This window comes from Arvicanthis niloticus, chromosome 7 (genome assembly GCF_011762505.2).
Source record: "Arvicanthis niloticus isolate mArvNil1 chromosome 7, mArvNil1.pat.X, whole genome shotgun sequence".
In the NCBI taxonomy this organism is placed as follows: Eukaryota; Metazoa; Chordata; class Mammalia; order Rodentia; family Muridae; genus Arvicanthis; species Arvicanthis niloticus.
Window position 1 is genome coordinate 75,787,419 of NC_047664.1, and position 20,715 is coordinate 75,808,133.

Sequence of the window (20,715 nt, forward strand, 5' to 3'; positions counted from 1 at the left end):
AGATCTCAAAATCAGGGCCAGAGCCAAAAGGCAAAGCCCACCACAGTAACCACATGAGCTGAATAGCCGCTCAGACAACAGCAAGGCCTGAACTGAGGAAGGCAGTGAGAGAGACGGCCTAAAGAAGATCACAAGATCCAACTGTGGATCCAAAGACTGTCACACAATTTTTTATGGCCTAGAGACAATGTGGCAAGAATTGTGGGGTAAAAAGTCTTAAAGAAAGTAGAGCCAGCAAAAAACTTCAGCCACACAAGCTAGTGGTGACCTGAGACCCACTCTGAAACCCACTTAAAGGCAGAAGAGAACTGACTCCACGATGTTGTCTTCTGACCTTTATACACTCGCTGTGGTACCTGCACCTTCCCAGCTCAACACACAAATAAAACATTTCAAGAGAAATATAAATATTATACATATTATAAAAATAATACACAATTCTATTTAAAAGGTATCACGTTCTTTCTAGCAATAAATCAGCTCAAAAATTTTCAGTAGAATATAACTCTAACTTTATAACGGAAATCAAGTAACAAATTACATGTGGTTTCCTTCATTTCCTTGCTATTATTTAGCACAAAAATTAAATGTTTCCATAGAAAAACATTCAAGCCAACTTGGTTGACACCTGTCCCCTTCCTTTGGTTTTCCAGGCTGGCCATAACTTACTATGTAGTAGACTCACAATCCTCCTGTCTCAGCCTGATTGCTAGGATTTCATCCCTGAGTTACCACACATGGCTGAATATATTACATCAATTTCACACATGTAAGTATAATATTTAAGATAACAGAAACAATGGTGCTGTGTTGGGCATGGTGGCACATGCCTAGAGCATTTGGGAGGCAGAGGCAGACAGATCTCTTAGTTCAAGGCTAACCTAATACATACAGTGAGTTTCAGACCAATCAAGGCCAAGGAGTAAGACAATGTCTTCAAAAAACAAGCAAACAAAAAAACCAATTTTTGATTTATATTATTTTGGCATATCTATAACTAATATCTTGGAAATTTTTCATTATAAGCAGTGAAAATTAGGTCTTCGGATTATTTTTCCTAATCAGAATCAGTATACATTCATTATAGAGAATCTATAACATACAAAAATAAAATAACCCATATTATTTTACTATAAGCATTTTATCTCCTCTATGGATACTCTCATAGTACTAGTAATAATATTAGTCACTCCTTACTGACAACTTTTGTTACGGGTTGGATTTGAAGTACCCCCTCCAAAAGCTTATATGTTAGGGGATGGAGAAGTGACTCAGTGGTTGGGAATACTGACTGCTCTTGCAGAGAACTAGGGTTCAATTCCCAGCACCCACATGGTAGCTCACTAGCATCTGTAACTACTTCCAGGAAACCTGACACCCTCTTCTAATCTGGATAAGACAACAGAGATTGGTGTAATGAACGTGAATGCACACAGAACACTGGCGTACATAATATGACATTTAAAAGTAAAAGGAGAGCTGTAAGATAGCTTAGCTGACAACAGAGCCCTTGCTGGGAGATTCTGTACACTAGAAGGTGATTTGGATCACAACCTACTCAACAGACTAAATCACTCATAGATTCCTAATATGAAGGCGTTTTGAAAAGTGGTTCAAATGTCTAGACATAGGTCCTAATGAAATAGGTAAGGAGGACTCTGTTCTCAGGGGCTACATCTTGTTCCAATCTCCTCCTTCCCTCTCTGATACCTGGTGACTATGAGGCACGCAGCTCTGCTCACCCATCATGATGTTTTTGCTTGGTCAGGCAAAGAAGTAATGGATAACAGTCCATGGGACTAAAATCTCTAAAACCATGAGCCAAAGTACGGAGTTGTTCCTTTAAATTGTTTCTCTTGTACTTAGAACAGCATTGAAGCTGACAGAATTTCTCATAAACTGTTCAGCCAAGAGCTTTATAAATACTAGGTTTTTGTATCCTTACAACAATTCTATTCAAATCATAGGTGAATATTATCATTTTATAACTGTATCAATCAGATTTAAAGAGGTTAAGAATTATGTACAAGGACACAGAAATAAATGGTACCATTCTAGTCCATAATTAATGCATACAGACACAGTGCTACACTCTCTGACTACAATTTCCTTATGCATAAAAATTATGAATAGTGTTATATAGCTGTTTTATAATATTTGAATATATAATTACTCAATTAATCTTCTTTACTATATCAGATTGTTTCTATATAATATTCAGAACAGTGTGGTTCATTCAACAGAAAAAAAGGTACAAGTAAGACTTGTTTCACACTTCTAAATATAAATTAAGATATAATTCAACTTACTCTTTTACTGAGGCAGATAACTGGCCACATGCTGCACCCTAACGTGCAGCAGCAGCACAGGCAGCCACAGAGCAACCACCGCACGTTGACAGGAAGGTTCTTCCTAAGACAGCTGTTAACTCTGTTGATGCTGGCTTTAAATTCTTCAGGAGCTACCTAAATGAAGGTAAAAAACGTTAACACTGAGATGCTGAGTGACAACAAATGGGTCTCAGCACACATTTTTCTCATTTCTAGAAGAAACTAATTTGAGATATATAAACAGTAGATCAATAAGAGAGCCACTCACTTTTCCAGTTAATGAAGAAGGAAATTCTGATTCAAATTTGTTGCTCAGTCCAAATCTGTTTTCAAAAAGGAAAAAATATATTATTATATGTCACTGTGCCAACAGCACAGAAGCTCAAACTATTTAACTTAAAGGTAGTAGAGTGAACAGAATATGGATCCTTCCACAGAGTGACTGAGACAGAATGAAGGTCTAAGACACAGCGAACCATAATGAGCAACTACAAAATGTAGCACAGAAAGAGTTCCCCGGCAGAGCCAAAACTTTTATAGAATGATGAAGCAAAATGTTAAAAAAAAAATAAAAAAATAAAAAAATATAAAAAAAACCAGTATGTGAGTAAAATGATGGTTTATTTCATGAGCTCCCAGAGCATCAGAGCATAATATTTTAACCAGAGAGCAAATTTTCTAGCTTTCAGTTTTGAATTCCTCCTACATTTTGTCTTTTAAATACCAAATCAATGGTATCCACTTGCTTCAATTGATTTCACTCTGAACCAAAAATATTTGTTCAATGTTTATTTTTCTTGCTTCTGAGTTGTAGTGCTATTTTTAAGAATGAAAATTTTAAAATAGAAACATTTTGCAACGATATTAATTACAACATATATAATAATGCATTACAGCTAAAACCACATACACTACACAAGAAAGCCCATTAACCCATTACCTGAATAACTAACTAGGACCTCTCTACTCTGGATAGTGAGCCCACACTTAATCACAGGACTGACTAGCAACACAGAAGGTGGCAGGACCCAACAAGGCTGCTCAGCTCAGACACAGGTTTTGTTTTGTTTTTCTCTTGACATATATGAATATAAGGTATTAATAAAGAGATGATATTATGGATAAAGGCTGGAATATACAAAAAGGGTTTAAATTCAAGTCAAGATACAGTAAAATTGCCAAGCCTAAAAGTCAAAAATTGAGAGAGCATACACTAGCAGCTTAACAGCACATCTGAAAGCTCCAGAACAAAAAGAAGCAAATACACTCAAGAGGAGTAGAAGGCAGAAAATAATCAAACTCATGGCTGAAATCAACTTAAGTAGAAACAAAAAGAACTACACAAAGAATCAACAAAACCAGGAGCTGGTTCTTTGAGAAAATCAACAAGATAGACAAACCCTTAGCCAGACTAACCAGAGGGCACAGAGACAATATTCAAATTAACAAAATCAGAACTGAAAAAGGAGACATAATAACAGAAACCAAGGAAATTCAAAAAAATCATCAGATCCTACTACAAAAGCCTATATTCAACAAAACTGGAAAATCTGGATGAAATGGACAATTTTCTAAACAGATACCAAACGTCAAAGTTAAATCAGGATCAGATAAACCATCATTTATTTTATTTTATAAATAAATATATTTATTTATATTTTATAAATTATTTTTGATGACTTAAAAAAAAAGGCAAAATGAACAGCAGACAGTAGGAAGCAGAAACTGTCAAGTGAAGGAGAGGTAGTCAACAGTTCCCACTGTAACAGCAGAAGCTGGGAAGACCAAGTAGGCCGATCACCATGAGAAGCATTAGACCAGAGAGCAGAGAAATATATCAGATCTGCTGAAGTGCAGCTGTACGATGGTAGAGTCCTGTCTCTTAAACCCCCTTGAGTACTTCTGTTCTTTATAAGCTAATAGAGTCTCACTATTCACATTTTTAAGATCTCATAATGATAATGGTGAATGCTCCCAATATAACCCTTAATGAAAAATGCAAAAAGCTAAAATATTATTACCTAAATTTTAATGTAATTATTTACATATGAAAACAAAAATCAAATCCATCCAATAGTTAATCATAGAGAATAAAGACTACGGATGACATTTCTTATTTTCATGTTTTCAATGACTTCTCTAATAAAATCCATTAGTATTTAAGACTACTTTTAAAGACTAAGGGTAGACTATGGAGATTAGCCTGAGCCTGCATTTGGATCCTCAGAACACACATTAAAAAGCCAGGCACAGCACCCACAAACCCGGCACTGGGGGAGACAGACAGGAGAAAGAATATGTAACTGTGAGTTACATCTCAGAAAATAAAGGTAGAGTGACAGCGATACAGGAAAAGACAACCCAGTCTACCACACGCAAGCGCACACACACACACCGTTAAAAAGAGCATATAATACACATGCATGCACACATACACTCAAATCAATTGTATACATTTTAAAAGTACATATAACACACAACACATACATGCACATAAAAAAATTAAACTAGGAACAATTACACAAAAAACATGAGCCCTTTTGTATCTTAGTGATCCTAAGTTTCATTTTTTACTTCATTGGGAAATACAACTTCCCAATTTGTAAGTAGTCTTTATGCCTTTCTTTATAATTATAAAAAGAATTAAAATATGAAGAAAAATGAGTTTTGTTTTTAAGACAATAAGGAAATGTATGTACAAGAGACATACTAATATTTAGAGACAACTCTACTAGCTTTAGAGTGTACTTCAGGGCTGGGAATGTGGTTCGGTCAGTAACACTCATAACATTGCCTAGCATACATTAAGCCCTGGGTTCAGTCCCGAGGCCTACAGAACTAGGTGTGGGGCATACATCCATAATGCCAAAACTCAAAAGTGGCAGCAGGAAGATCAGGAATTCAAGGTCAGCCCAAGCTACATGAAAACCTGTTGCAAACAACAAAACACCAACCAAAATCAAGCAAAAGAGGGCCTTTTAAAGCACTTCTGTCACCTTGGTTTGGGGTTTTTATATGTATTTGTCTAAGTGTCTCTGCGTATGCACACACATGGAGGCTGAAACAGGAGGTCAGTTGTCCTCCTCCACTACTCTCTACCTCATCTTTCGACACAGGGTCTTTCTTCCTGAACTTGGGGTTGGCTATCTCTGCTAGCCCAGTACCAGAAGTTCCCACTGCTGCTCAGTCTCTGCTCCCCTTGCAGCCTGAGGCACAGCATGTTCCTAGGTGCCGAGATCCCATCTGTATCTATTCCATACTTCTCCACTGCTTTGTTTTTAAAAAATAAAACATTTTTATTCTACGTACATTGGTGTTTTGACTGCATGTATGTGTGAGGGTGTCAGATCCCCTAAAACAGGAGTTAGAGAGTTACTTATAGACAGCTATGAGCTCTCATTGAGCTTCGAATTGAACCTGGGTCCTCTGAGCGAGCAGTCAGTGTTCTTAACCACTGAGCCATCTCTCAGTGGTTTTGTGTTTTTATAAGATTTACTTATTTTATGTTTCTGAGTGTTTTGTCTGCATACATGTCTGCACACCGTGTGTGTACACGGTATCCAAGAGGTTCTGAAAAGGGTGTCAGATCACCTGGACCTAGAGCTAGGGATGGTTGTGAGCCACCAGGTAGGTGTTGGCAACTGAACCCAGGTGGTTTATAAGAGTAACAAGTCCTCTTAACTGATGAGCCCTTCCTTCCCCTCCATCTCTCATGCACCTCGAAATTTCCAACTTTTTAACCAACCAAGGTCATGAGGTAGAATGTAGAAAACAAGGTATGGAAACATGTCGATTTCAAGAAAGCTAAGCAGTAACAGCAGGCTTCAATTGAAATGGCAAGCTTGCAGCCAGCAATCCAATTAGGTAAAACAAGAATTGGCAAGTACAGAACACTAATGTGGTGCAATTGGAAGAGCAATATAATGCAGAAAGACTGCCTGAATTCTAATCCTGGTTTAAATATCAATGCAATATATTATCAGAAAAGTAAGTCTTCCCTTCAGTTTTATCTGTCTCTGATAAGACAGCAGACTAAAGAGCAAATGCTGTGCTGTCCTAAGCTTCTGCTGTCTACAGTGCTAGGAGCACATCCGGAGCGCTGGCAATCGCTCTCATGAAGGCTCCATCCCAGTGCCAGCTCTATCTGTTTACTTATTTTGGAGGCATGGTCTTACTGTATAGGCCAGTGTGGCACAGAACTAGTAAGCCTCCTGTCTCAATCCCTCAGCCTCATTTTTAAACTTTATTTGTGTGTGTGTGTGTGTGCGTGTGTGTGTGTGTGCGTGTGCGTGTGTGTGCGTGTGCGTGTGCGTGTGCGTGCGTGTGCGTGTGCGTGTGCGTGTGCGCGCAAGCGTGCGTGTGTATGCTTTTGGTATGGTGTTTGTGCTGGCTGAATACAAACTAGAATTATCTAAAAGGAAGGAATCTCGTTTGAGAAAATGCCTCCATAAAGATCTGGCTGTAGGGAATTTTCTTAGTGAATGAATGATGGAGGAAGGCCAGCCTGCTGGAGTGGTGGTCTTGGGTCCTATGAGAAAGCAGGCTGAGGAAAACATGATGAGCAAGTCAGTTAGCAGCACCCCTTCATGACCTCTGCATCAGCTCCTGCCTCCAGGTTCCTGCCCTCCTGAGTTCCTGTCCTAACTTCTGTCGATGATGATGATATGGATATCACAATGAGATAGAAGTGTAAGCTGAATAAACCTTTCCTCCCTAGATTGCTTTGCTCATAGTGTTTCAACAGAACAACAAAACTCAAACTAAGACTGTGCATTCTTGAACACATCTGTGCTGTAGAGTTCACATGGAGGTCAAGGGACACCTTGGTGGAATTGGGTCTCTCCTTTCACCTTTACATGGGTTCTAGGGATCAAAGTGAGGTTGCTAGGCTTGGGTAACAATCATGTTTATACACTGAGCCATCTCATGAGCCCAGCTTTCCCCAGTGTGTTTTGTTTTTTGAGAGAGAGTCTCTCTGGATAGGCTTGGTTGTCTTGGAGTTTGCTATGTAGACCAGGCAGGCTTTAAACTCAAAGATTCTCCTGCCTCTGCCTCCCAAGTGCTGAAATTAAAGGAATACCTCACCATACCCAGCTCCTCAAATTAAAAAACATAAAACAAAACCCTACAAGATTTGGGCTTCACTTTACACATAGGACAGTTGCTATACAACAGTAAATGTTTTAAGAATTTATTTATTCTTATTTTTAAAAGTTTACTGAGGTCTCTCTTTTTATAAGAAGTTTGTCTGAAGTTTATATTCTATAATAAGATGCAAAGGTGTATGCCTACTGTACACCCAGGAATAAGAAGGATGAAGAGAATTTGAAGTTTAAGGCCAGCCACAGCTACAGAGTAAATCCTAATTGCATATAAATAAATAAGTAAATAAATAAATAAGAGTTTGGGCTCTAACATGTCTGGCTAATTCATGTTCTGACAGAATACAATTATGAAAAAGAAAGATGTTGTACATGGTAAGAAGAAGATGGAAAGTTCTGACTTTAAGTAGGAGGATAAGCTTCTCACTGACAGAGGTCTGAAGATAAGGACCTGGCTTCTGGATGTTGGTAACAAGCATTCATAAAAAGGGGCCAATACAAAGGGCCTAGGTCAGAAGTATGCCTAGAATAATTCAGAAATGGAAAAGAAGCTAGTACAACTAGAAGCAAAAATAAGAAAGAGGTCAGAGACATGTTTACACAGTAGATAGGCCAGGTCAGGGAGAGTGCTGCAGGCTACTCAAAGGACTCTGGGAGATGTGGTTCCAGGAAGCTGATACAGAAGAGACAGAGCTGAATTACACTTCATAAGCGTTTTCATGGTGGATGTGCCAGTGAGGCTGTAAAGGGAAAGCAGCAGAGTGTAAATGAAAAAGTACTAAGTCTCAGGCAAAAGAAACAAACCTTGTTAGGTTTCAAAGACAACTAATGGGTTGCTTGACACATTGGATACAGAAAGCCTATAAGATGTGTCAAATTTTCTGCTCTGTAGGGCACTGTACTGGCTAGTTTTCTGTAAATTTGACACAAGCTAGTGTCATCTGGGAATGTAGGAGGTTCCAGCTCCCTGTGGGTAATGTGGGTGGTGGCATGCCTAGGCAGATGGTCCTGGGGTGTGTAAGAAAGCAGGCTGAGCAAGTCATGGGGAGCAAGCCAGTAAACAGCATTCCTCCATGGTCTCTGCTTCAGTTCCTGCCTCACCTCCCCTAGAAGACAGACTGTAACCTGTAAAACAAATAAATCTTTTCCCTACAAGATGCTCTGGCCATGGTTTTTACCCAACAACAGAGACAAACTAGGACAAGTGGCTACACCAGTGGCTAGTAACTGCCAATCCAGGGAGTCCACCAACAGCTTCTAACCTTTTCGGGCACACACACATTCATAGAGACACTCATACATACACAAATATACACTAAAAAAAAACCTTTCAAAAAAATTTTTTAGTCTAAATAATACTAGGTCTACCATCAACTAAACACAAAGAAAGCTATACTTGAAGCTGCTTTAAACAGAAGATTATGTATTCAGTTTTGAATAGAAGAAGCTCCAGCCTAGCATTCCTCTCACTCAGCCATACTCACAGAATTTTACCGTCCATCACTATGACAAGACCTATCTACGCACAAATGAACTAAAAATTTCAGACTCAAACTAAACACATGTGTTATACAGACAGTAAGTGAAGAAAAAAAAACATATTTCCTAATGTTGGACTTTAAGCTTAATGGAATCAGATTTTTTTGGCTATTTTTGGAGATAAAATCATAACCATGGAAGAAATTAACAGATTTTGATGTTTATCAACCATGCTTTAAACACCAGCCATCTCATATGTGTTTGAATATCAATACAGCTCAACAAGGACTGAAAGAAGATACAAACCCCCTGTAGTTGGATAGACACTGACACAACACGTGCGCATACACACACACACACATACACACACACATAAACACACACACACACACACACACACACTGCTCTCTACCAGAAGACACAGCCTCTGCAGTTGTAACTAGTCTCATTTTAACTTTGAGACCACATTCTGAACCATGTTTACACTCATCTAAGACATCAGATCCTCTGAGACCAGAGTTACAGCAGTGTGAGCTGCCCTGTGGGTGTTGGAAATCCAGCCCATGTCCTCTGGAAAGCAGTAAGAGGACTGCTGGTAGAAAGGACACTTTTAGTGTCACTCCTCCTTCACTCTCTCCACCCCATGTGTAAGCCAAAATATAACTAAGTTAATTACTCTGTTACAGTAATGGAAAGCTTACTAGCACAATGAACCACCAAAATCAGTAACTACAAATAACATTTGCTACTATAAAAAGGCAAAGAAGGCTGAATATATAAAAATTCCTTCACTGAACAAACCCAGAAGTGACTTCATCATAAACACAATGCAAGATCAAAGAAAAAACAGAAGGCTTTGCCAGTCAGTATGGTACACACCTACAATTCCAGCACTCAGGAGGAGGCAGAGACAGAGGCAGGAGGAATCCTCAAGTTTAAGGCCAGCTGGAACTATAATGAATTACAAGTCAGGGGAACTTTGATACATACTTGTGATCAACAAAAGGGGAAAAAAAGGAAATTATATCAAAGTCTAGCCATCTCTACCATAAGCTACATGAAAGAACTTAAAAAAATAAGAAAAAGGGGGGGGGGGAGGGCTGGAGAGATAGCTCCGAAGTTAACAGCACTGGCTACTCTTCCAGAGGACCTGAGTTCAATTCCTAGCACCCATATGGCAGCTCATACCTGTAACTCCAGTTCCAGGAATTCTGACACCCTCACACAGACATACAAGCAAGCAAAAATAAAAAGGGAAAATGCACAAAAAATGCAAATAAATAAATATTTTTTCCGGGACACATCAAGACCATTTCAGCCCTTGGGACTCCAAATCAGCTTTAAATGTAGATCTTTCCTTGAAATCTAAGAAACAAATAGCCATCAAACACCACACATACTGCAGTGAAGAATGTCATTCCACACACATCCTCACTTCAGGATTATGAGGAAGCTCCTCTGGCATTATTAGCTGCTCTCTTTGCACATTAGCAACCACAGCAACAGGAGATCCAAATATGTCATTAAAAATGATCCCAAATCAGATTAAGGGCAGACCCAGTTCTTTGACTTCATCCACCACAGAGCCAAAACCAAAAAAATCACGTATACACAAATGGGAAAGTAGTCGCTAGTATGTTTTTCTCTATTTTATGGACAAGCTTCCTAAAATTTGATGGTTTCTACCTAAAACTGCAATACCTCCTTTACCTATTAACCACAGACCCAGTCAGGCAACTGTCATGTTTCACCCAGACTGCTGCAGCAGCCTCTTCAATTTAACGCTAACATTCTCCTCAGTAGTGGAGCCACTACAGTACAGAGTGTGCTCTTATAGATGGCCTTTCATTCATAGCTCTGGAAGTAACCCTAAGTCTGCCTCTGTCTCTCTCTGGCACTGACACACACACACACACACACACACACACACACACACACACACACACACACAAATGGCAGAGGAACCTTTCAAACCATTTTATATCATCTCTGGCCCATACTGAACTCTCCAATCTGGTTTCCAGTCACAATCCTGTTTTCTGTAAGTCCTAGCTATAATGTAACTCTTCTTCAGACTTCCTGGGTTTCCATCGCAGCATCTTCTAGACTCAGCGTGCTCTTCATAAGACTGTTTTATCCTCTCTTAACACCATTCTCCCCAACTACATTACTTCCCATCACAGCACCTTTCACTGGTCATCTTCACAGAAATCTTTATTTATCACTGACCTACTAACTGTAAACCACATGACAGGAAAATCTTCATGTCTTTTGAAAGTTTGTACAACACCTGGCATGAAATGGGAATTTAAGGAATACCTGTGGGGCTGGAGACCAGCTCTATCCGTAGTACTTGTCTATGGCACTAGTTTTATGGTAGTCCTTGTCTAGAGTAAATGAAGCCCAGGGCCTGCTCCCCAACACCACATACAGGTTTGGAAACAACAACAAACCAAACAAAACACATATGCTAAATATAAGGTGGTGATAAAGAATTAGAGCCATCCTTGGTGGTATACACCTTTAACCCCAACACTTGGGAGGCAGAGGCAGGTGGGTCAATGAGTTCAAGGCCAGCCTGGTCTACAAAGCTAGTTCCAGCTAGAGATACACACAGAGAAGCCCTGTTTAGAAAAACAAAATAAACAAACAAAAAATTTTAGTTCTTAAACCCTGTAAAATGGGTTGTTTCACTGGCAAACACAGCAAGTTTAGCTAGTGGAAGGAAGCAAAGCAGCAGCCCACACAGGCCAACAGTGACACTAAAAAGGGCAGTCTCAAACACACCCTCCAGGTACCCTCTGATAAGGTTGTCTTTGGATTAAATATCCCTTTAGTTGATCTGGTCATCTGCTTTTATGTTCAAGATCTTGTTTTAAAGTAGAAAACACAGAAACTACCTAAATTCCGGGGGGGGGGGGGCGGGGGGGGGGATCTCATCTACAACCAGAACTAAACAGAGATCCTGTCTCAAAAAAGAGAGAGAAAGAAAGAAGGAAGAGAAAAAAGTGAAAATAAAGCAGGAAAGAAAGAAAGAAGAGGAAAAAGGTGAAAATAAAGCAGGAAAGAAAGAAAGAAAGAAAAGAGAAAGAAGAGAAAAAAGTAAAAATAAAGCAGGAAAGTAATATGTTGGATGATTTATTTCCAAATGATTAAAAATAATAAAATCATGTATACACGGGGATAAAATACAAATAATAAAAAATAATTTGCTGAATCCCTATGATGAGTCCAGGTCATAAAATGGCAATTCTAGCCTGATTCTCATACCTACGCTCCAAAGTAGGGATTATCCCCTTTGCAGCTGAGCAAACTCAAGTTCAGGAAAGTTCATCTGTGGTCAGTTAGGACACACCCAAGGATCAAAACCATTATGGTATCTTTCCAGGGCATCACCCATTATGTATAAAGTATGTCTGATACAAGAAACACCTAGAGTCTCATTACACACAAAACACTTAGAAAAGAGCATAGTAAGAGAGGTATGTCTACAGTCCCAACGACTCAGAAGGCCAAACTACCATAACCAGCTCAGGAGTTCAAGAGCAGCCTCTCAAGATCCTGCCTCATAAATACACATATCCTAGACTTAGCCTGATGATTCTGGCTCAGTCAAGCGAGCAAAATAATCTTCCACAGAAAACAGTAGTATACAGATACTCAGGAGCATCAGTTGTTCACGTTATATTTAAAGCTTAACCTTTCTGAGAACAAAATCTAATACAGCTATCTAATGAGTCAAAAACCTGCCAGAAGTGGTGGCTCAGGCAGCCTGCCAGAGGCTACAGCAGGAGGATAGCTTGAGCTTCAAGTCAGGGTTCGATACAAAAAGATACACGGAGACAGACAGACAACAGACACAGAGAGAGGCAGAGACAGACAGAGATAGATAAAGAGACACAGAGAGAGAAAAACAGAGGCAAGCAAGCAGGCAGGCAGGCAGGCAGGCAGGCAGCCAGCCAGCCAGGCCCTCTAGTCGAGGCCAGATCCATGCTCTCAGTGGTCTCCCTACCTCCACTGGGATTACATACACCAGTCACTACACCTGAATTCAAAGATTCCTGAGCTGATCTCTTACTCAAGTTCAAGGCCTGTAACATAGTAACAATATGAAATCAAGGTGTCTCTCAAAATTTTAGAGCAGTATTATTTAAGTTATTGTTTGGAGTACTGTTTATCAACATAAATAAGTATGCACAATTTACTTTTCACTACTTAGTCCCTGTACTCTACTTAGCCAGTCATATAAAAATTAAAGTATTTGTCAATTTCACATCTCTAGATAATCTCAAATCTAACTAAAACTAAAACTCTGAATTCAAACCATATGTAAATTTTCAAGTTCAAATGCAGTATAACTTTGAAACCTCAGCTCACTACCATATATCTCCTTTATTTCATTTTTACAGGGGGAGTGTATACCACAGTGCACGTGGGGTCAATTCTTCCCCTCCACATTTGCATGGTTCCAGGGATCAGGGACACACTCTGGTCACCAGGCCTGTGCAATAAGGGCTTTCACCCATTGAGTCACTAGCTGGCTCTGTTGTTCTCATTTCTTCAACAAAGTTCACTCATTAAAATTTAGTAGTTGTCCTACTAAAACTCATGCATAGCTTGTCTTCCTTCAGATTCTTCATCAAATTAACTGCCTCTATAATTTATTTTGCTTATATTTATTTACTTACTTTTTTTCTTTTTTCATAAGCTAGGATTTCTCTTTGAACCACAGCTGGTCTAGAACTCACTAAAATAGACCAATCTGGCCTCAAGTGCACAGAAATCTGCCTGCCTTTGCCTGAGTGCTGGGATTAAAGGCATTTTAATTCTACTTAACAAATTAATGAGAAGACTTAAGTTAAAAATCAAAGATGATGCCCACTCTAGGAGAGCCTCAAGTTTGTTTCAGATATGGGATAAGTCTGAAATAAGATAACAATGACTATTATACAGTCAACAATGGTAGGTTACCCAGCTAACACAAGCTTTGAATTACTTTTAAATTCATTTCCTCAACTTTTAAAAATTCTTTTATACTAACACATTCCTTAAGAGTTATCATCCAGGCAGGGCAGTGGTGGCACACGCCTTTAATCTCCGCACTTGGGAGGCAGAGGCAGGCGGATTTCTGAGTTCGAGGGCAGCCTGGTCTACAGAGTGAGTTCCAGGACAACCAGGGCTACACAGAGAAATCCTGTCTCGAAAAAACAAAAACAAACAAACAAAACAAATAAACAAAAAGAGTCATCATCCTTCTGATATATCACAGTAGGGTTGGAAAGATGGTTCAGTAGGCAAAGGTGCTTGCTGCCAAGCCTGACAAGAATCCATAAGATGCCCTCACCTCCACAAGATCACATGCCCCCACACACATACACAAAGTAAATAATGTGGTTTAAAAAAACCTTGAAATCTGAGATAAAGATCTATAAAAATTAAAATTATAAACCAGTACCATCCAGCAAACCATTTGCATGTCCTTTTCACAGTTTCTGGGCCTGGCCCCTGGCAGGCTAAACTGTTCTTCAACATGGTCAGAGTGGCCACCAACTACTGAACCTAACTGGCTAGAGGCTGGCTGACCTTGGGCACCATGGCTTTCCTGTGGTTCTATCTCATCAAGCAACATAAGAAAGGTGGTTTAGAGAATAAAAGAAATGGGTTGGAGTAAACTTAGTAAGTACTGACATGTGATATGTTTTGTAATAATCACACTGGTTCCTCTAGACTCAGCAATCTGTTGAGCTGTGACTGGCTGTTACATCAGTATGTTTTACATTATTATTTACACACTTACAATAAAAAGAGTATTAATCAGTTTGATCAACAGTATCTAGTACATTTGTCACTTTTTTCTTCTACCAGTCTTCCAAGTTACATGTATGTGCATAGTATGAAACCATGGGAATTTATCATTTTCTTTTTTTATACATGATTTTTCTTCAATATGTTTCTACAAAGGATTTCTCCTATTATATGCAAATCAAAAATAAAAAATATGCCAGGCGGTGGTGGCACACACCTTTAATCCCAGCACTTGGGAGGCAGAGGCAGGCGGATTTCTGAGTTCGAGGCCAGGCTGGTCTACAGAGTGAGTTCCAGGACAGCCCAGGGCTACACAGAGAAACCCTGTCTCAAAACAACAACAACAACAAAAATAATAATAATAAATAAAATGAAAATAAAAAATATTACTCATCTAGAATATCAAGAAAGAACAAATCATAAAAAAATAATGATTTCTCAAACTAGAGTAATAGTGAGCTTATTAAGAAAAATCAGAAATACTCAACTGCAAAAGCAAGCATACAGGTAGACCTGAATCTTTTCAGTCTGACCTGGGTTAGAGACGATACTATAACTGTTTATAATATCACTTCTTTCAAAGTGACAAGGGAAGAATGCTTTAACCCTTAGCTAAAAGGGAAGTAAGCTTACATGATTTACTCTAATTTTAATTTCTTAAAGATTATTTTACCTTTGTGTATGAGTGTTTTATTGGACCTGCTGTAATCTGAGTTACGGATGGTTGTAAACTACCATATGGGTGCTGAGAACCGAACCTGGTCCTCTGTAGGAGCAACAAATGCTCTTAACTACTGAGCCATCTCTCCAGCCCATGATTTACTATAATTATTAATCGCTTTTCCTGTTTATACTTAAGGAAAATAAAATACAATTATAACAACATATGAGCACAAATTTCAAAATCTTTTGCAGGTGCAAACTTTGCTATACAGTCTAGTATGCCTAACATTATTCATGATGGCCATATATAAGCTTTACATTATTATATAAATCTACATCACCACAAAACAGGATCGGGCTTTCACCTGATCAAAGATTCATGTATATACAAATTGGTTCAGAATAAAAAAGAAAGTGAGCTAAATGAATCAGTTTGGTCTGAAAACGGCAATGCTGAATTCTTCATCCATATCTTACCCAAATGTTTCTCAAAGTGGAGCACCACCTGAGGAGGGTGGTAACTAATAAAGGCTGAGGACAGCAACACACATTCGTGTTCTCTGCATACATTAGCTCACTCCCTAATATGGAAACATATGAACTAAAGCGGTCATCCTGTGAACTGAGGAGACACAGATGAGTAATTTATATAAAAGTGGCAGAGGAAGGTTACTACCTATCAGAAGTGTCTAAGGAAGATCACAAACATATGAAGGCTTCCTGCTAAGGTGACAAACACCACCATCACCATGGTGGTGATTCTGTCTGCAGCAGAATCCTCCTCCAACCCCATCAAAGCCTACTCATGAACCAGAGCTTCATTCACATGGACCCCTGGCCTGGAGAGGGGTTGAAACAAAAGCTGGGGACCCCCAATGATGTTAATGGGAGATAACTAGACTAAGTGACTGTTAGTCCTGCAAATGGAAGTACTTAGTTCTAATGCTGGTAATAATAAAGGCTAGTATTTCCTGAGCACAAGCCAGATGATTCTGACAGACAAGACAGAACCACTAATAACTACTTCACACTCTGTTAATCAATAGTCAACTACAATCAAACTTTCTATCTGAACACTCTGACTACTCTATTTCCCAACAAAGTGTTTAGCTTTTCTTCCTCTTGAACAGAAGAGACATTACAACTGCCCTTGAACCTTTTTATTTGGCTTCTCTGAACCCAGGACAAGCACTCTACCACTGAGCTACATCTCCAGCCCTAGCTGAGCCTCTGTAAATAAAATTCTGACAGCTTTGACTCGACAGAAGTTGTTTAAGGAAGACCACAGACAACATGAAAAAGTTTGGAAATCCTGCTGGGCGTGGTGGTGCACACCTCTAATCCCAGCACTTGGGAGGCAGAGGCAGGCGGATTTCTGAGTTCGAGGCCAGCCTGGTCTACAGAGTGAGTTCCAGGACAGCCAGGGCTACTCAGAGAAACCCTGTCTCAAAAAATCGAAAAAAAAAAAAAAAAAAAGTTTGGAAATCCTTTATGTAGCCCTGAAACCAGGGGAGCCTGCAACTCACAGATCCACTTGCCTCTGACTTCTGAGTTCTGGGATTAAAGATACATACCACTGTGTCCTTTTTCTTGTTTGTTTGTAATTGCTTTTAAAAGCACCCATAGTCCTTACGTTTAAAAGAAAAAGAAAAAAGTCCTAAGAGTTAAACTAAAAGCATTATGATATACATTTAAACTATATTATTCATAATTGGCAATATTCCTTAATTAAGTTTGTGTTGACAGTTAAAACAGAGCTGTTATTATGGTAAAGTCCCACCTCCGTAAACAGGTACTGGGACAATGATTATGCAGTGTTTTTACCCTGTTAAGTCACCTAAATACACACCGTTAACAGGTGCAAGGAGACCAAAGCATTACATAAGCATACCCAAACAACAACATGGCCAGTCAGGATGACTGCTCTCAACAACACAGACAATCTTATGAGGAGCCTGACTGTTTCACTGCCTTGCTCACAGCAAACCCCACTCACCCTATAACAAAACACAATTTAAAAAACCGCTCCAGACGTCTTCAGACTCGCTGCCTTTTTATATCAGTGATAAAATGATATGCAAGTACAGGAAGTTTGAGCTATGACTTTCTAACTGGAGATAACAGCTGCAAAAGAGTATCAATACCCTAAGTTGTACCAACTCCGTACCAACTCCGGATTTTATCAGGGAAATGTTACAAAACTTCCTTCTTCCGGACAGCTCATTATTTGCCTCAAGTCTACATTCCTTTATTAGTCATGACCTTTCAGAATGCTTTCATCCCTTATTGTTTGAATAATATTGGACTTTTGATGTTGCTAATAAACCTTACAGGAGCCCTTATCAAAGAAGCCAACCTAGGTCCGTGGCCCCAGAGCAGAAGGATTACAGGAAACTCAGTACTTGTAATCCGTTGTAAACGAATGTATCTCCCTACTTTTCACGTCCACCTGTATATTTCTATCATCCATAATTGACAGGAACTTGAATCCGTTTTGCAGAAATTTACTCTTGAGGAACTGGGAAGTCCTGTGTGTTATGTGTGACAGACACACGACAGTGAACCTCATTTACCAATTGCCACTGGGATACTACACCTCAGATCTGACCTCTGAGCCATATGTCAATAGGCTGTAAGTCAGACAGAGTCCCAAAGAATAACAGGGGTGGGTGGGTGGGGGGGTAATAACAAAGATGGATCCCATTAAGATATATGAGCACTTCTAGCCTGGAAGGATGGCCCATAAAGCAGACCCTAAAGAGCCATCTTCCCGGCTGGGATCCCACACATCCCGCGGGCCGTGGGGCCTGCTCCGGGGCTGTGGGAGGGAGGGGAGGCAGTGTCTGTCCCCACTTGGGAGTCCTAAACAAATGGAAACAGAGCAAGTTCTCACTTCCTGATCGCCGGAGCTTCTCGAAGGCCCCTGTCCCGCTCCAGACACCGGGGACTGGCGGTTCAAGGAAGGAGGACCCCGAAGGGTCCTGGGGCCCACCCAGCCCACGCCTCCCGTCCTCGTCCTAGCCCTCGCAGGGCCTTACACGGTGACGTGACCGGAGCCGCGGACCACCACCGGGTCGGGCGAGTACTTGAGCAGCTGCTCCTCCAGGGCCCGCTCCTCGTCCTCCTCCTCCTCGTAGATTTCATCGAAATCCGCCATCCCGCGCCTGCGAGCCCCCCGCCCGGGGCCCTGGCTCTGGGGCGGCCGCGGGGAACGGCTGGTGAGGCGGCGGGCGCGGAGGCCGCGGAGCTGGCGCTCGGCAGTGTCGGCTCTGGCTACTGAGGAGACCTGGTCCCGGCCGCCGCCGCTGCTGCCGCCGCCGCCATTACCGTGGGCAGGAACAACAACACAATGTCAACATCCGCCGGGGCCGCCACCCCCGCCAGCGCCGCCGCCGCCAGCGCTGCCGCCGTCGCCGCCGCAACTCCGGCAACCACAGCAACAGCCGGAGCCACCCGCAGCAGGAGCAGCCGGCTACCGCATCGCGAGACTTCCCGGGAGCGCGGGCGGGCGCGGGCGTGGGCGCGCGGGCGGGCGGGCGCGAGGGTGGGCGGGCGCGCGCACGCGGAAGGCCTCGCGCGCTCCCGGGACGCCGGCCTCTTCCTCCGCTTCCACCCGGCGCGGCCCCGCCCTCCGGCTCCAGGGTCACCGACCCGGAAGGCGGCGTCTGTGAGGACCCGGGCGCTGACCCCGACTCGACTCCGAAAGCCAAGCTGAAGTAATCTCTAGCCCAGACAACGACAGCGGACGAAGCCCCTGGCTGGACGAGAGAATCCGTCCGGAGAGAATCTGACTTCCCCGGTTTAATAATCCGTTTTTAGTTCACGATGCAAAGCAGAGTTGGTTGACTTTGCCAACTGGAGACCAACTAAAGCAGTGCGTTCTCGTCTGCGGTTCTACCTGATTTTCCAAAATATATCCACAGCCAAATATCATGTCCTTTTAGCCTCTCAAGTACAGTCCCAGGTTTTATTGTTTGTTTGTTTATTTGTTTAAACAAGAACTCTCACCATCATACTATCAGAGTTGACAAGTTCTCTGGATGCCAATTGAGAAGTTACAGTTGTATCCTTCACCTCCCTAATGAAAGATCATTTGTTTTCTCCCATAAACCTTACCAGTTTCCTCCACAAGAGAGGTGGGGGGAAAGAGAGGAGGGAGAAGCAGTGGACTTAATGGATGGGTCACCTTGGACTTGGTTTCATAATCAAGAGTCTGCCTGGCATCCAAACAGCATAGGAACAGGGCCGGACTCCTAAGGACAATCTGGACAATGGGGTAGCAAGAGTTCTTCATTGTACTGGGAAGGATCCAGTGTCCCACAGACAATTCTCCACATAGTGGTTACACATTCATGGGTCTTTGTCCAGGCAGAAAATGTACAAAGGTTCGTTCATGTGCGGGTGGGAAATTCCGGACTTGATCCTGGGAAGAGCTGAAGAAAACGGGCTGTGAGCTAGGAAGGGAAAAATAGTCCATGTGTCAGACTTATCCCTTCCCAGATTTATTCATTCAATAAACATTGAGCCTGCTATGTGGTAAGCTCGTGTGTGTGTGTGTGTGTGTGTGTGTGTGTGTGTGTGTTACAGTCTCTGGCAGTAACTTATCTGTCATTAAGGCAAGCAATGGTAATTCTCTGTCAGGGGTTCAGAGGGTCTGCCAAAGGCTTCAATGGAGCATACACACAGTAGGCAGCTTAGCTTCGGCAGTTCTGAAGGCTGACTTTGAATCCCTCTCTGTCACTTCCTATGGGACCCTGGACAAGTCCTTTAACCTCTTGGTCTTTGACATGTAACAGGAAGACAAAAGTGGGACATAGTGGCACCCATCTAAAAAACCCTAGCACGTGGGAGATGGAAGCGGGAAAATCAGGAATTGAAAGTCACTCTATATAGCCAGTTTGAGCTATAATGGGCCCTTGTATCTAAAATAAAATAAGGATAATAGTACCTATCCCCTGGGCTACTTGACAGATTGTCTTGATGTATGTGGAGTGCTTAGAAGAGGGCCTGGCACACGGTGAATATATAGTCACAACAGGAAATATTCCTGATTCTCCCCAGCTTCTCCACCATGAAGATCACCACATTCCTTTGGCATTGTGTGATGTTTTGGTGTCTGTGAAGTGTCATTAGTTTCAGAGACCCTATGTAAACTTGTTCTTGGTCCCATGTGTATGTGTGTTTTTAATACTCTCATTCAGGACTTCAACTTCAACACATTGGTTGCAGAAAGCTCCTGAGACTCTTCCTTGACAGTCATCAAGAGACCAGTGGCCACATTCCAAGAGTGGCTTGGTAAAGAAAGGGGGGGGGGGCGGGATGATGATGAGGAAAAT

General features: G+C 41.3%; 1 protein-coding gene across 1 annotated transcript in view; it reads right to left on the reverse strand.

Annotated features, from left to right (window-relative positions):
• Positions 1–18,885, reverse strand: part of Chic2 (cysteine rich hydrophobic domain 2) — a 36,415-nt gene extending 17,530 nt beyond the window's left edge. The window contains exons 1-3 of the mRNA XM_034509019.2: positions 18,418–18,885; positions 2,599–2,653; positions 2,310–2,465 (exon numbers count right to left, since the gene is read on the reverse strand). Coding sequence (XP_034364910.1) covers positions 2,310–2,465; positions 2,599–2,653; positions 18,418–18,536 — 330 coding nt within the window. The 5' untranslated portion in view covers positions 18,537–18,885. The remainder of the gene's footprint in view (positions 1–2,309; positions 2,466–2,598; positions 2,654–18,417) is intronic.
• Positions 18,886–20,715: the final 1,830 nt, after the last annotated feature.